This window comes from Canis lupus, chromosome 1 (assembly GCF_011100685.1).
Source record: "Canis lupus familiaris isolate Mischka breed German Shepherd chromosome 1, alternate assembly UU_Cfam_GSD_1.0, whole genome shotgun sequence".
Taxonomy (NCBI): Eukaryota; Metazoa; Chordata; class Mammalia; order Carnivora; family Canidae; genus Canis; species Canis lupus.
Genome location: NC_049222.1, coordinates 107,774,652 through 107,791,049, shown reverse-complemented (window position 1 = coordinate 107,791,049; position 16,398 = coordinate 107,774,652). Strand labels below are relative to the sequence as shown.

Sequence of the window (16,398 nt, the reverse complement as noted above, 5' to 3'; positions counted from 1 at the left end):
GGGGCTTCAGAAGGGAGCCTGGATTTTGGACTCCTTGGAAGATAGAACATAGGACTGGATTTAGGTTTCCAGAGAGAGTGGGGCTTCTTAGAGGAACCGAAGAGGGTTCCAGCTCAGCGTCCCTCCATTGCATTCTGTTGAATGCAGTAATAGTTTCAAAACCCGGAGAAGACGAGAAAGGACACGGAGAAACTCTCAGAGATAAATCCCAAACTCAGGAGTGGATGAACCAGAATATTCGGACCCGGGCTCTTCTTGAGCACTGGGAGCCTAAGAATGGAACCGAGGGGCCTGGCGGCGAGATCTGGGGCGAAGAGGAGTGGCCCAGGTGTGGGGGCACGGCGCTACAGCAGGGGGCGTGGCCATCTGCGATTGGAGGCCCGACGCGAGTGCGAAGATCCGAGAATACAGGCCACACTCGGTCTTCGGGGCCGAGGGCAACCGACGGGGGCTGGCCTGACGACGGAGGTGTGGTTAACGAGTAGAGGCGTGGCTTTGCCCTTAAGGGCGTGGCCACCCAATAGCGGGCCCCGCTCGGGGGTGAGGTCAGCAGATGGGGGCGTGGTCAGACAATAGGGGCGTGGCTAAGGCTCGCGGAGCTGATCCAACGCTCCAGGTATCCCGTCTGGGCTCGAGACCAGAACTGTTCAGATTTAACAGTCCGTGGACGGCCCGCCAGAGTCTGAGAGTCCGGTGCCCGGGCTGTGGTCTAGCGTAAAGGCACGGCCCAGGAGAAGGGGCGGGGCGTGGGAGAAGGTGAAGAATGAGATCTGGGTATGAATGTGGGCGAAGCAGAGGAATGAGATTTGCAGGAGAGGCAGCGCCCGGGGGAGCTGGGGGCCTGGGTGAAGGGGCGGGGCCTGAAGCGATGGAGGGGGGTGGGGGCAGAAGGACGGGGCGGGGGTAGTGGGCGGGGTGTGAGGAATTGCCCCGGCCAGGGATTAAAAAAGGGGTGCAGGTCTCGGGTGGGGGCGTGATTATTTAGGGTGTGGGGACTCTGACCCCTACCGCTGCCACAGCCTCCCGGCCCGCCCCGCAATGTGGCAACCTCTGGTCCTGCTGCTGCTGCTCCCCTCTGCCCTGGTGCCCCCCTCCACTGCAGCCCCCATCCGCGATGCTGACGCCCAGGAGAGCTCCTCGGGTTTTCTAGGCCTCCAGAGCCTAATCCATGGCTTCACCCGGCTTTTCCTGAAAGTGAGCAATGGCAAGCGTCGGAGGGGGGCGGGGGTAAGAAGAGGTAAAAAGAGGGACGGCGGCAAATGGCAAATGGGGAGTGAGGGTTGGCAGGGATTCAGAGAGACAGAATGGAAGATGGGTTGCGGCCAGACAGGACAGACGGGAAGAGGGGGAGTCAAGGGGACCGAGAGAGAGATGAATAGAGAGGGACAGGCAGACCGTGAGATAGAAAGAGCGGAAGGAAATTAAGCAGAGAGGGGACAGCGACAAAAGACTGAATGGAAAGAGAGACTCGGAAGGAGAAGGGAATGATGGGGCCATAGAGACAACAGGACGCGGGCAGGGAGCGGGAACAAGAATAGGAAAATAATGGGACAGAATAGAGCCAGGACACATGGGATATGGGGCAGAAAGTTACCTGGTTAGGCCCTAAGGCTCAGAGGACAGAGAAGGAGCTGGGAGGTACATGGGGCAAGGCCTCCAGGATACCCTGGTAGGGCTTCAGATTTACGTTTACTGGGAAGTCTTGAGGTCCAACAGATCAATGGTCCCTCCTTTGGCCCCAGGATGACTTGCTGCGGGGCATGGACAGCTTCTTCTCAGCCCCCATGGACTTCCGAGGCCTCCCCAGAAACTACCACCAAGAAGAGAACCAGGAGCACCGGCTGGGGAACAACACTCTCTCTAGCCACCTACAGATCGACAAGGTGCCCATGCCGGGAAGTCCTTCCTGGAGTCTTCCCATGATCCCTTGTGCTGCAGTACCTGTGGGGAGGAGAGCAGAGGAAGATAGTGGCTTTGCTCTCACTCTCTCCTCCTGTCCTCACAGGTGACAGACAACAAAACAGGAGAGGTGCTGATCTCCAAGCAGGTGGTGGCATCCATTGAGCCGGGAGAGGGGAGTTTGGAGGGTGACTGGAAGGTTAGGACATGCCCCTGACAAACATGGGAAGATGGGTTGACACTCTCAACTGTTTGGTGCTGCTTCTCACAGGGCCTCAGTTTTGTCATCTGTCAAAGGGACCAACCAGCTCTCAGAAATGAGATTTACAACCTCATTTGTATATATTCCCACTCGTTTAGTAAACCCCAGACAGTTTTGTAAACCAAGAAGTGCTTTTAATCCCAAGTCCTGAGTAATCTTCACCCTTGTAAACCCAAAAATGTGTTTTGATCTCAAAGTACTCTGCGAACCTCCAAGTATTTTTTAATCTATCCCAAAGGGCTAAGCAGATCTCTCTCTCTCTCTCTCTCTCTCTCTCTCTCTCTCTCTCTCTCTCCAGACTTCAAAATGTGATTTTTTTTTTTTGGTTCCAAAATACTTTTTGAATCCCAAATGGTTTGTATATCTCATCTTTGTAAACCTCTAAGGGTGACGCTAACCACAAAATGCTTTTTTTTAATCCTAAAACATTTTTTTATCCTAAAACATTTTTTTTATCCTAAAACATTTTAAGAACCCCCATGTGGGTCTTCCACACGCACCCAGGTTTTTATTTTTAAATTTTCAAATCCACAGAAGAGTTGAAAAATATATAATACAATAAGCCTGTATTCCTTTTTCCATAGAGCAGAGTTTCTCAACGTTAGCACCATTAGCATTTGGGGCTGGGTAATCTTTTGCTGGGGGAGGGGTGCATCCTGTGCACTTAGGACATTTATCAGCAGCCACTACCTCCACCCACTAGATGGAAGTAGCATCTCCCCTCCCCCACCAATTGTGACAACCCAAAATGTCTCTAGACTTACGTTGATGCACCACTTGTTAACATTGTGCCACATTTATTTTTACTTTTGAACTGTGTGACAGTAAATGATTGATATCATGACACTCCACCCTTAAATCTTCCAGTGGGTATCTCCAAAAAGAATAATGCATTCGCCTGCACGACCACAGTATCATTTTTTACACCCCAGAAATTTCACATCGATATGCACACTTTTATCTCTGTGTTAGTTTGCTAGGGCTACCATAACAAAGTACCACAGATTGGGTGGCTGAAACAGAAATGTATTGTTTCCCAGTTCTGGAGGCTAGGTGTTCCAAGACCAAGGTGTCATCAAGCTGGTTCTTTCTGGGGCTGTGAGGAAGAATCCATTCCATGCCTCTCCCCTAGCTTCTGGTGGTCTGCTGAAAAATCTTTAGCATTCCTTGAAATGTAGAAGCATCCTCCCCACCCCCATCTCTGCCTTCATCTTTCATGACCTCTCTGTGTACACTTCTGTGTCCAGATTTCCCCTTTACATAAGGACGCCAGTTGTACTAGATTAGGGCCCACCCTAATGACCTCGTCTTAACTAGTAAAATCTGCAGTGACCCTGTTTCCAAATAAGATCACATTATGAGGTGCTAGGAATTAGGACTTCAACATAGGAGGGAGGGTGGGGGAGCGGAGACACAATCCAGCCCATAACAATCTCCTACAGGACTTCTCAGAAAAATACAGACTCTGATTCAGTAGGTCTGGGTGTCTGATTTGCTAATTTGTATGTCTAACAAACTCCCAAATGTTGCTGATGCTGCTGGTCCATAGCCCACGCTTTGGGTAGCAAGGACCAAATAGACATTCAGGCATACTCATATATCCTGAAGAGGGACCAAAAGCTGTCCCTAAAGAGCTGATTTGGTCTTTGATCCAGGATTCAATCGAGGATCACACATGCAGTCATGGTCCTGCTTTACTAAAGCCAAGAGCTTTTAATCCCAAGGTGATTTGTACATTTCCAACTGGTTTCTAAACCTTAGAGTATGTTTAATCCTAAAATGCTTTTGAAATCTCGGAAATGTGCTTTCGGTCCCAGAGCATTCTATAAATCTCAGTTTTTTTTTTTTTTTTTAATTCTAAAGTACTTGTAAACCCAGTGCTTTGTAAATGACAAAATGAGCTTTAAACTCCCAAAGCCCCGTAGGTGGCAAAATGGGTTGACTACACATGCCAGTGAAGACTTGGCATCCTGGGATTGTCATTTGGAATTTGAGAGGTTTCCTTGTCCTTCTTCCCCCAGGTACCCAAGATAGAGGAGAAGGAAGCCCTGGTGCCTGTCCCGAAAGCCATCGACAGCTTCCACCCAGAACCCCATCCCCGAGTGGCCTTCTGGATAATGAAGCTGCCACGGCGGAGGTCCCACCAGGACATTCAGGAGGGTGGCCGCTGGCTCAGCGAGAAGCGACACCGCCTGCAGGCCATCCGGGATGGGCTCCGGGAGGGGAGTCACGAGGACAGCCTTGAAGAGGGGACCCAGGGGTCCTCCCACTCCAAGCTGCCAGCCCGCAAGACCCACTTCCTGTACATCCTCAGGCCCTCTCAGCAGCTATAGGGTGGGGGCTAGGGAACACCTGCATGTACCCCCCAGCCAGACCCCACCCCAAGCACCATATGGAAATAAAGTTCTTACATCTAGCAGCACTTTCTCCTTTCAGGATCTGTCCCCAGGCCTCAGCCGACAGGATCATGGCAAGTCCCCTCAACCCTAACCCTGAGAGTGACATCTGGCCATGCCACCACCGGCTCTTGCCAAGATCTTCAGGCTCACTTTCCTCCCTCAGATGTTGTCTGTTTGCCCACTGAGCAATTCTCATCACCTCCAGCCCTAGCTGTCCTCCTGTTTCTTATTACTGCCCCAACAAGTGACCACAAACTGAGAATGCATATGTATTCTCCCACAGATCTATAGATCAGAAAACCAGGATGCCTCAGCTGGTCCTCTGCACAGGGTCTCACAAGATCAAAATCAAGGTGTTGGCCTGCTGAACTCTTATCTGGAGGCTGTAGGAGGAATCTGCTTATAAAATCATTCAGGTTAGGGGCACCTGGGTGGCTCAGTGGGTTAAGCGTCTGCCTTCCACTCAGGTCATGATCGTGGGGTCCTGGGATGGAACCCCGCATGGGACTCCCTGCTCAGCAGAGAGTCTGCTTCCCCCTCTCCCTCTACTCCTCCCCCCCTGCTGGTGCTCTCTCTGTCTCATGCTCTCTCACAAATTTTTAAAAATCTCAAAAAAGGGACCCCTGGGTGACTCAGCCGTTGAGCATCTGCCTTCGGCTCAGGGTGTGAGCCCAGGATCCGGGATTGAGTCCTACATCGGACTCCCTGCAGGGAGCCTGCTTAGCCCTCTGCCTATGTCTCTGCCTCTCCATGTGTGTGTGTGTCATGAACAAATAATAAATAAATCTTTTTAAAAAATTATTGAAAAAATAAAAATAAAAATAAATGATTGGGGGAGGATCCCTAGGTGGCTCGGCGGTTTAGTGCCTACCTTCAGCACAGGGCATGATCCTGGAGTCCTGGAATTCAGTCCCACGTCGGTCTCCCTGCATGGAGCCTGCTTCTCCCTCTGCCTATGTCTCTGCCTCTCTGTGTCTCTCATGAATAAAAATCTAAAAAAAAAATTTTTTTTAATTGGGTAACTGGGGATCCCTGGGTGGCGCAGCGGTTTAGCGCCTGCCTTTGGCCCAGGGCGCGATCCTGGAGACCCGGGATCGAATCCCACGTCGGGCTCCCAGTGCATGGAGCCTGCTTCTCCTTCTGCCTACGTCTCTGCCTCTCTCTCTGTGTGTGTGTGACTATCATAAATAAATAAAAAATTTTTTAAAAATTGGGTAACTGGCTGATAGACATTAAGGAGGACACATGATGAGATGAAGCACTGGGTGTATGCCATATGTTGTGAAATTGAATATAAATAAAATTTTAAAAAGATCATTCAGGGTGTTGGCACAATCAAGTCCCTTGCAATTGGACTCAGAGCCATGGCTGTGACCACCCACCCTTAGCTTCTAGAGGCCTCGCTCCGGTCCTCAAGTGTGGACCTTACTACACCTCAGATGCCAGACTATCATGGACTTTCCCTTCTGCACCATCCCCCCAGGCCTTCTCCTCCTCTTCCAGTGTGAGACAGTTCTGGGCTTTAAAGGCTCACTCACGGGATCCCTGGGTGGCGCAGCGGTTTGGCGCCTGCCTTTGGCCCAGGGCGTGATCCTGAAGACCCGGGATCGAATCCCACGTCAGGCTCCTGGTGCATGGAGCCTGCTTCTCCCTCTGCCTGTGTCTCTGCCTCTCTCTCTCTCTCTGTGTGTGACTATTATAAATAAATAAAAATAAAAAAATAAAAATAATAAAAAATAAAATAAAGGCTCACTCACAGGATCAGATTGGGCCCACCCAGACAGCATCCCAGGTTCCAGAAACTGGAAAGGATGGCCATCTTTGGGGGGCTAGTTTTCTGCCTGCCACAGATCCAGATCCTGACACTCCAGCCCTGTCTCTCTTACATTCACACCCGCCCATTTGTGCGTTCTCATTTTCCTTCTCATTCTCTGACTCTTAACCTGTTGATTCCACCTTTGACTTAATCTGTTTGTCTCTCCCTTTGTCCCTCTAGGCCCACCAGGCCTGATGCCTCTGCCAAATCTGGGCATTCACAGACCCTGTCTTGGGTGCCCTATCCATTATGCCCCCACACCCAGTATGTCTCCTATGTCCTTGAGAACCTACCCTCAAGACCTCTCCCTAGGGGATCCCTGGGTGGCTCAGTGGTTTAGCGCCTGCCTTTGGCCCAGGGCACGATCCTGGAGTCCTGGGATCGAGTCCCACGTCAGGCTCCCGACATGGAGCCTGCTTCTCCCTCCTCCTGTGTCTCTGCCTCTCTCTCTCTCTCCCTCTCTCTCTGTCTATAATAAATAAATAAATAAATAAATAAATAAATAAATAAATAAATAAATAAAATCTAAAAAAAAAAAAAAGACCTCTCCCTCATCAAGAAGGCACATCAGGGTCATCTTGGTGCTGAGTTCTGCGGGGGATGCAGACATGACATAAGCTTTCTCCCTTGAAGCCCGGGCTAACAGTTGGATCACCCCAGCACACTCAAGAACCTAGAAATGCATGGGCATAAATAAAAGTGAATTTTCTATAGAAAATTTAGGCTTTTGGGGGGATCCCTGGGTGGCGCAGTGGTTTGGCGCCTGCCTTTGGCCCAGGGCATGATCCTGGAGACCCGGGATCGAATCCCACGTGGGGCTCCCGTTCCATGGAGCCTGCTTCTCCCTCTGCCTGTGTCTCTGCCTCTCTCTCTCTCTCTCTCTGTGTGACTATCATAAATAAATAAAAATTTTAAAAAATAAATTTTTAAAAAAAGAAAATTTAGGCTTTTGGGTTTTTTCTTAAGATTTTATTTTATTTTTTTTTTAATTTTTATTTATTTATGATAGGCACACAGTGAGAGAGAGAGAGGCAGAGACACAGGCAGAGGGAGAAGCAGGCTCCATGCACTGGGAGCCCGACGTGGGATTCGATCCCGGGTCTCCAGGATCACGCCCTGGGCCAAAGGCAGGCACCAAACCGCTGCGCCACCCAGGGATCCCTTTTCTTAAGATTTTAATCTCTATAACAAACATGGGACTTGAGCTCATAACCCTGAGATCAAGAGTTGCATACTCTACCATCTGAGCCAGCTGAACACCCCTGAAAATTTAGCTTTTTTATTACTCCCAAAAGGCATCAATATGGGAATGCCAGGGTGGCTCAGTAGTTGAGCGTCTGCCTTCAGCTCAGGGCATGATCCCGGGGTCTGGAGATCAAGTCCCACATCAGGCTCCCTGCAAGGAGCCTGTTTCTCCCTCTGCCTATGTCTTGCCTCTCTCTATGTGCCTCTCATGAATAAATAAGTAAAATCTTAAAAAAAAAAAGCATCAATATGGATTCCTCATATGGAATAATAGAACTTGATTGGCCTTTCAACACCTTCTTTCCACTAAGACCCATGAGGATGGGTTTTGTCTTGCTCATGGCTTAATCCCCAGTGCTTGGAGTTCAGTAAATATTTATTGAGCTAATAAATTCTCTGTTATGAATGAATACCCGCCCCCCAACAATCCCCAAGTCAGGATAACATCAGGGACAAGAGGCCCGGGTAACCAATTAGATAGATATTGGAGCTCTCACCCAGTTTTGTGAAACTGCTGGGAGATAGATGCTGGGGTCAGTCAGGGATGTGATAATGAGGGGAGGGGGCCATCTGAGATGATTTTGGAGAATGTGAGGTCCAAGAAAGTGCAGACTGTCCCTCATCCTTTACTGCTTTATTCCTGTCTAACTGGCCTAAGGCCCAGGTAAGTTTTTTTTTTTTTTTAAGATTTTATTTATTTATGAGAGACACAGAGAGAGATTGGGCCGGGGAGGGGGCTCCATGCAGGGAGCCTGACATGGGACTGGATCCGGGGTCTCCAGGATCATGCCCTAAGCTGAAGATGGCGCTAAACCACTGAGCCACCCAGGCTGCCCCCAGGTAAGTCTTTAAAGAGTATAGTTATGAGCACCCTAACCCCATCGACAACATTGTGCAAGGTGGGTACCACCTGCTAATAAAGTCTCAAATGCAGAAGTCTTTATTTTTTTTAAGATTTTATTTATTCATGAGAGACACAGAGGGAGAAGCAGAGACATAGACAAAGGGAGAAGTAGGCTCCCTGCGGGCAACCCACTTGCAAGACTCAATCCGAGACCCCACGATCATGCTGTGAGCCGAAGGCAGACTTTCAACCACTGAGCCACCCAGGCACCCCTCAAATGCAGAAGTTAAAGACATCAAGTTAATAAAATGTAGGAGAGTATTAGGAATATCTTTTCAAAAATCTCAAAAGGACGAATCATAAACTAAAGAAATTGATTTTAGGACCTCTGGATGGCTCAGTGGTTGAGCACATCTGCCTTTGGCTTAGATCATGGGATCAAGTCCTACATTGGGCTCCTTGTGAGGAGCCTGTTTCTCCCTCTGCCTATGTCTCTACCTCTCTCTGTGTGTCTCTCATGAATAAATAAATAAAATCTTTAAAAAAAAAATAAAAATAAAAAAGAGGGCAGACCAGGTGGCTCAGTGGTTTGGCGCCTGCCTTCAGCCCAGGGTGTGGTCCTGGAGTCCCGGGATTGAGTCCCGCGTCGGGTTCCCTACATGGAGCCTGCTCCTCCCTCTGCCTGTGTCTCTGCCTCTCTCTCTCTCTCTCTCTCTCTCTCTGTCTGTCTCTCAAGAATAAATAAATAAAAGTCTTTTAAAAAATAAAGAAATTGATTTCATTCCATAAAAATGAAGGATTCTGTTCATTGAAGGACCCATGGGCCAAGGTAATGAGAAACAACAGACTGGGCAAAGATTGTTAATATCTGAACTTGACTGAGTTTGAGAAACTAGACTACTGAAAGGAAGTCCTGCAGATTAAAAAGAAGATAGCAAGGGGCACTTGGCTGGTTCAGTCAATGGAGCATGTAACTCTTGATCTCAGAGTCATGAGTTCAAACCCCACATTGGGTGTAGAGATTATTTTTTTTTTAATTTATTTATGATAGTCACACAGAGAGAGAGAGAGGGAGGCAGAGACACAAGCAGAGGGAGAAGCAGGCTCCTCGCACCGAGAGCCCGACGTGGGATTCGATCCCGGGTCTCCAGGATTGCGCCCTAGGCCAAAGGCAGGCGCCAAACCGCTGCGCCACCCAGGGATCCCGGGTGTAGAGATTATTAAAAATAAACTAACTAAAAGAGGAAGATGATGAAGATGAAGAAATAGAAATTAAGCAGAAACCAAGAAATCAAGAAGAAAGTTGCTTCTGAAAAAATAAAGATAGAAGAAGAGAAATTTGCAGTCTTGTAGTATTAAGTACATAAGAATGGGAATTGAGGGCCTGCCAAGGAGGAGGGACCTAGTAAACACTTTCAGCTTTCCTAAGACAGTCAGGAAAGTCTTCACACCATCAGGAATGGCAAACCAAGAACATACCAGCCTCATGTGGATCATGTGATCTATCCATACGTACTCTATCTGCATGACAGAAGAAAATTAAATTCTTTCTAAAGGAAGACAATATGATCCAAAGAGTACAGTTTTTATATACAATATTCAAATGTTTTAATTATTTATTTATTTATGTATTTATTTGAGTGAGGGGGGCAGAAGAAGAGAGAGAAGCAGACTCCCCACCAAGCAGGGAGCCCAACCCAGGGCTCCATCCTAGGACCCTGAGATCATGACCTGAGCCCAAGGCAGACACTTAGACAACTGAGCCACCCAGGTGCCCCAATATTCACATTTTAATGTAAGAATTACTAGTTTTGCTGGGAGACGGGACAAATGACTGGAAACCAAGAGAAAAAAAAGATAATAGATGTATGTGTCTATTGATACCAGCATTCTCAGACACATACCTTCAACTACCTCTAATTGATATGTTCCCAAAAATGCATGAAAAGATGGAGAGTGGGGTGTCTGGGTGGCTCAATCGGTTAAGCACCTGTTTTTGGCCCACGTCCTGATCCCACGCTCCTGGGATCAAGTCCCACATCAGTCTTCCCACAGGGAGCCTGCTTCTCCCTCTGCCTATGTCTCTGCCTCTCTTTCTATGTCTCTTGTGAATAAATAAATAAATAAAAACAAAACAAAAAATGCAATGACATATTTAAGTTACTGAAAGAAAGCAATTGTCAATCTAGAATATTCTACCCAGTGAAACCATCCTTCAAAAGTAGTGACAAAATAAAATAGATTTTTCAGACAAACTGAAACAAAGCATTCAGTTTCAGCAGCCCAACACAAAAGGCCATGCTAAGTAAGTCTATCAGATAGCAGGAAATTATTCCAAATGAAAATTGGCTGAGGCAGGGAGGAATAAAGAACATTGGGAAAGGTAAGTATGTGCCAACTTAAATGAACATTGACTGCTTAAAACAGTAACCATAATGCTACTGGCATTTAAAATATCTGTAGAATTAAAATGCAAGACAACAGTAACACAAGGTAAGAGGAGCTAAATAGAATTAAGGTGTTGTAAGTTTCTCACATTGTCCAAAAAATGGTAAAAAGTACTAATTTAAGATAGAACCCTGATAAGCCAAGGCTGTATATTGTAGTATCTAGGAAATCCACCAAAAGAATAACAAAAGACTATAACTAAAATATAACAGAAGACAGTAAAATAATAACAGTAATAATAATAAATACTTCATTAGTATAAAAGAAATCCAGAAGAGAATACACAGAATAGGTGGGGGAAAATGGAAAACAAACAGTAAAATGATAGATTAAAACAAATATATTAGTACTACATTAAAACTAAATGAAACTTTGTCAGAATTGCCCCAAGACCTATGCTTTTCTATACATGTAAATTTACCTGAAATTTGGAAATATTAAAAAATCATAACAATATAAAGTGGGGGTGAGAGTGGAGGTATAAATGTCATGAGAATGGCTGGATATTAACCAGTGTTAAAGCAAGGTGTTGGATAGATGGAACTTCATTATGCTCAGTTTGTATATGTTTGAGATTTTTCAAAATATCAAGATTTATTTTAAGTAACCAGATCTAAATACTCCAAATAAAGGGCAAAAACTTTCTGATCTACAACTTCATGTAACAGTGTGACTGAAACTTACAAAATACTGAGCAAAAAGCTTGCTTGGGTGGCTCAGTGGGTTGAGCACCCAGCTCTTGGTTTCAGCTCAGGTCATGATCTCAGAATCCTGGAATCCAGTACCAGATCAGGCTCCCTGCTCAGCTGGGGGAGCCCTCTTCTCCCTCTCCCTGTATCCCTCCACTCATTTGTGCTCTCTCTCTCTCTCTTTCTCTCTCTATTTCTCTCTCTCTGAAATAGAATATTTTTAAAAAATAACAAAAGTGGGGATGCCTGGGTGGCTCAGCGGTTGAGCCTCTGCCTTTGGCTCAGGTCCTGATCCTGGAATGCGGGATCAAGTCCTGCATCGGGCTCCTTGTGGGGAGCCTGCTTCTCCCTCTGCCTATTTCTCTGCCTCTCTCTGTGTCTCTTATGAATAAATAAAATGTTTTTTAAAAATAACAAAAGTTCTGCAAACAGTAGCCTCCTTGGTAGTGTATGCAGCCTGTTGATTGTATGGGTTGCCCTAAGGGACCTTGGAGACAGCCCTTTGTGGTCGACTTTGAGGTCTGACATAATGCTATCTCCAATCTAGGCTGCAGACAGGTATGTGAGGTGCCTGTGGGAAGCCCCAGGGCACAGTAGCCAGAGTCCACATTGGCCAAGTCATCATGTCCATCCGTACCAAGCTGCAGAACAAGGAGCATGTGATTGAGGCCCTACGCAGGGCCAAGTTCAAGTTCCCTGGCCGCCAGAAGATCCACATCTCCAAGAAGTGGGGCTTTACTAAGTTTAATGCGGACGAATTTGAAGATATGGTGGCCGAAAAGCGGCTCATCCCAGATGGCTGTGGGGTCAAATACATCCCTAATCGTGGCCCCTTGGACAAATGGAGGGCTCTCCACTCATGAGAACCTTGCACCACCCGAACCCTATTCATGCCCACCAATAAATCCTGCTTCCTGTCTAAAAAAAAAAAAAAAAAAAAAAAGTTATAAGGTCAAATATTAGCAGTACACACACACACACACACACACACACACACACACACAAGAAACTATGTGCTGTTACAAGAGCCACACCTCAACTATAAGGACACAGAAAGATGGAAAGTTCCAGGGTGGAAAAATATATACCCTGTATACAATAAAAATAATGCTGGAGTAGCTACTTTGTACATCAAAGTCATCATTAAGGCAAAAAACATTGCTAAAAGTAAACAGGGACATTTTATAGGGGAGTCAATTCACCAGGAAGATATATTCCGATTTATACACAGAGAGAAGAAACTGAAAGGAGTGATTAGAATTGGGGTTTACAGGGGCACCTGGGTGGCCCAGTGATTGAGCATCTGCCTTTGGTTTGGGTCATGATCCCAGGGTCCTGGAATCTCCTGGAATCAAGTACTGCATCAGGCTCCCTGCAGGGATCAGGTTTCTCCCCCTGCCTAAGTCTCTGCCTCTCTCTGTGTGTCTCTCTTGAATAAGTAAATAAAATATTTTAAAAAAAAAAAAAGGAATTGGGGGTTTATACAGCAGCTTTTTAAAAGTACAGTACATTTTCAGAGAAATGACAAGACAAAGGCAAATAGGTTTAAGTTTCTAGGACTGCAAATTGTAGGAAAGAAAGTATATGGATGAACCAGTGGAGATAGTAAAGTTTATTGTATTAGATTCTTTCAGTGCTGTCCTAGGTTGGTAAGAATCTAGAGTTGTCTTCAATTATTAACTTTTGTCCTTCCTGGTAGAGAAGGGAGGGGGAACATCTTTATAGATTTATGTCCAGCTTTCAGGCAAATAGGAGGAAAACAGAGAGCTTTTCTTGTATCTGCTTCTTCTCAATTGTCTTCAGCTCACATTGGTTCTTTTTTTTTTTTAAGATTTTATTTATTTATTCATAGACACAGAGAGAGAGGCAGAGACACAGGCAGAGGGAGAAGCTTGGCTTCATGCAGGGAGCCCGATGTGGGACTCAATCTGGGTCTCCAGGATCACACCCCAGGCTGCAGGTGGCGCCAAACCGCTGCGCCTCCGGGGCTGCGGCTCACATTGATTCTTACACCATAGTGGCATGTTTTGGGGTGGCACATTCTGCTACCCTTCACTATGTATAAAAATAAAAAATTATACTCCTAAACATTTAAAACAAAAAATTCAAATGAAATTTTAAAAAATATGATTCGCATTAGCATAAAAATAAAATACCTAAAAATAAACCTAACAAAAGATTTGCTAGGTCTCGAAACAAAAACTGTAAAAAAAAAAAGAAAAGAAAAGAAAGAAACAAAAACTGTAAAACATTATTGAAACTGATTAAAGAAAATTGAAATAAATAATTAATGGCAACAGTATTCATAGTTGCCAAAAAGCAGGAACAACCCAATGCCCATCAAGAGTGAAATGTTTAGGGCAGCCTGGGTGGCTCAGCGGTTTAGCACCACCTTCAGCCTGGAGTGTAAGCCTGGAGACCCAGGATGGAGTCCCACATCGGGCTCCCTGCATGGAGCCTGCTTCTCGCTCTGCCTGTGTCTCTGTGTCTCTCATGAATAAATAAATAAAATCTTTTTTAAAAAGTGTGAAATGTTTTAAATTGTGGTATATCCATCAGTGGAAAATTATACAGCAGCAAAAAGAATGACCCATTGCTATGCGATGAATCTCATAAACATAATGTTCAGCAAAATAAGCCATAATCAAAAGTAGTTACTTTGGAAGGTAATGATTAGGAGGTGTGAATAAGGCTTCTGAGTTGTGGACAATACTCTCTTTCTATATATAGGTGGTTTCATTAATGTATTACTCTATACAAAATTTTTTAAAGATTTTATTTATTTATTCATGAGAGATACACAGAGAGAGGCAGAGACACAGGCAGAGGGAAAAGCAGGCTCCTCACAGGGAGCCTGATGTGGGACTCGATCCCCAGATCCGGGATCACGCCCTGAGCAGAAGGCAGATGCTCAACCGCTGAGCCACCCAGACAACCCTCTATACAAAAGTTTTTAAAGATTTATTTACATACTTAAGAGAGAGAGAAAGTGCATGTGGTGGGCGGGGGGGGGGGGGCAAAGAAAAGGGATAACAGACTCCCTGCTGAACAAGGAGCCTAATTTGGGGCTCAATCCCAGGACCTTGAGATCATGACCTGAGCCAAATCAGATGCTTTACCGACTGAGCCACCCAGGCACTCCTACTCTATACAAATTTAATTGAGCTATAGCTTAAGATTTAACACTTTATGTATGTTACAACTATATATAATTTTTTAAAGATTTTTATTTATTTATACATGAGAGACACAGAGAGGCAGAGACATAAGCAGAGGGAGAAGCAGGCTCCATGAGTCAATGGCAGATGCATTCAACCACTGAGCCACCCAGGCATCCCAACTATATATAATTTTTTTAAAGATTTTATTTATTTATTCATGAGAGACACAGAGAGAGAGAGAAGCAGAGACACAGCAGAGGGAGAAGCAGGCTCCATGCAGGGAGCTGGACGTAGGACTTAATCCCGGGACTCCAGGATCACGCCCTGGGCCAAAGGCAGGCGTCAAACCGCTGAGCCACCCAGGGATCCCCTATATATAATTTTTTAAAAATTTTAAGTCTTATAAAATTACCCACAACTCAACAGAGGAAGAGAGAAAGGGAGGTAGGGAGAGAGGAACAAGAATACTGAAGAAATAACAGAAAGAATGAACTTACACTAATAAAGCTAAGGAGTCCACCACTTGACAGCCTGTGTTAATAAAATGCTTGGCAGGGACGCCTGGGTGGCTCTGTGGTTTGGCACTGCCTTCGCCCCAGGGCGCGGTCCTGGGGTCCCAGGATCAAGTCCCACATCGGGTTCCCTGCATGGAACCTGCTTCTCCCTCTGTCTATGTCTCTGCCTCTCTGTCTCTCATGAATAAATAAATAAAATCTTTAAAAAAAAGAAAATACTTGGCAAAAATTCTTATTGAACTCTCAAGACCCCATGAGGTGCATACTATTTGTTCCCATTTTAAAGAAAAAATTGAAGTTCAGAGAGGTGAGGTCACTTGCCAAAGTCACATAGCAGTGGCATTGGTTTTCTGATTCCCTATCTCACCCTTTTAACCACTCATCACACCACCTGTCAAACAGGTTCTTTCCCAGACCTTATGACAAGTCACCATCTAATAGCAGTGATAATAACAATTAACAGCGATTATCACCTTAAGTGCTCAAGGAAACCTAAGAAGCAATTACTATCTCCATTTCTGAGAGGAAACCTGAGTCTCAGAGAGGGTAAGCCATTGTGCCAACAAAGTTAATAGAGCCAAAATTCAAACCCAAGAATGTCTGCCTCTGGGCTCACAGCCTTGTCATAAATTCTATACTGCCCAGTAGTTAAGAGGTTTGGATTCCATCCATTCCTTCACTTATTCATTCAACACTTTTTTTTTTTTTTGAGCCCTCACACTGGGCCAGGCATGTTGTAGCCCCAAAACAGCCTCCTACTGCATATAGCTCACATTCCAGTGGGGTGACAGTACACAGATATACATGTCACGTTGTGAGACATGCCATGAGGACCACTAAGAAATTGTAAGTGTTTAGTGAGAAGGGGGCCCAATGCAGCAGTGTGACCGGGGAAGGTCTGAGGACGTGACAGCTGAATGAATGATGGTGGGATGCAACCTTTTCTGTGTCTCTGCTAGCAGAAAGGCAGACGGATGGCTGGCACATCTTATGTCCCAAATCCCCCTTCTTGGGAGTCAATTTTGGGTGTAATTCTCTCTTGTCTGATGGGAAAAACAGGGTATTTTCCTCCCCCACTCTCTCCTATAAAGGATGAATGAAACGGTTTGAGAAAGACTCC

General features: G+C 45.8%; 2 protein-coding genes and 1 pseudogene across 4 annotated transcripts; all 3 read left to right on the top strand.

Annotated features, from left to right (window-relative positions):
* Window positions 1-613: 613 nt before the first annotated feature.
* On the top strand, window positions 614-4,580 carry DKKL1 (dickkopf like acrosomal protein 1). 3 transcript variants are annotated; one of them, XM_038528257.1, is made up of 5 exons: window positions 614-756; window positions 1,020-1,194; window positions 1,743-1,883; window positions 2,006-2,098; window positions 4,183-4,580. In XM_038528257.1, exons 2-5 carry the CDS (start codon window positions 1,039-1,041, stop codon window positions 4,492-4,494), a joined length of 702 nt encoding a protein of 233 aa, XP_038384185.1. In that variant the 5' UTR covers window positions 614-756; window positions 1,020-1,038; the 3' UTR covers window positions 4,495-4,580. The 3 variants fall into 3 exon arrangements, with proteins under 3 accessions (XP_038384185.1, XP_038384184.1, XP_038384186.1); XM_038528256.1 differs by having other exon boundaries at window positions 623-774; XM_038528258.1 differs by lacking the exon at window positions 2,006-2,098 and having other exon boundaries at window positions 623-774.
* A 7,404-nt stretch (window positions 4,581-11,984) lies between these two features.
* LOC119869904 lies at window positions 11,985-12,102 on the top strand (annotated as a pseudogene).
* An 82-nt stretch (window positions 12,103-12,184) lies between these two features.
* Window positions 12,185-12,521, top strand: LOC119870684 (60S ribosomal protein L10-like). Its single transcript, XM_038525645.1, has one exon. It carries the CDS (start codon window positions 12,226-12,228, stop codon window positions 12,463-12,465), a length of 240 nt encoding a protein of 79 aa, XP_038381573.1. The 5' UTR covers window positions 12,185-12,225; the 3' UTR covers window positions 12,466-12,521.
* The last annotated feature ends 3,877 nt before the right edge of the window (window positions 12,522-16,398 follow it).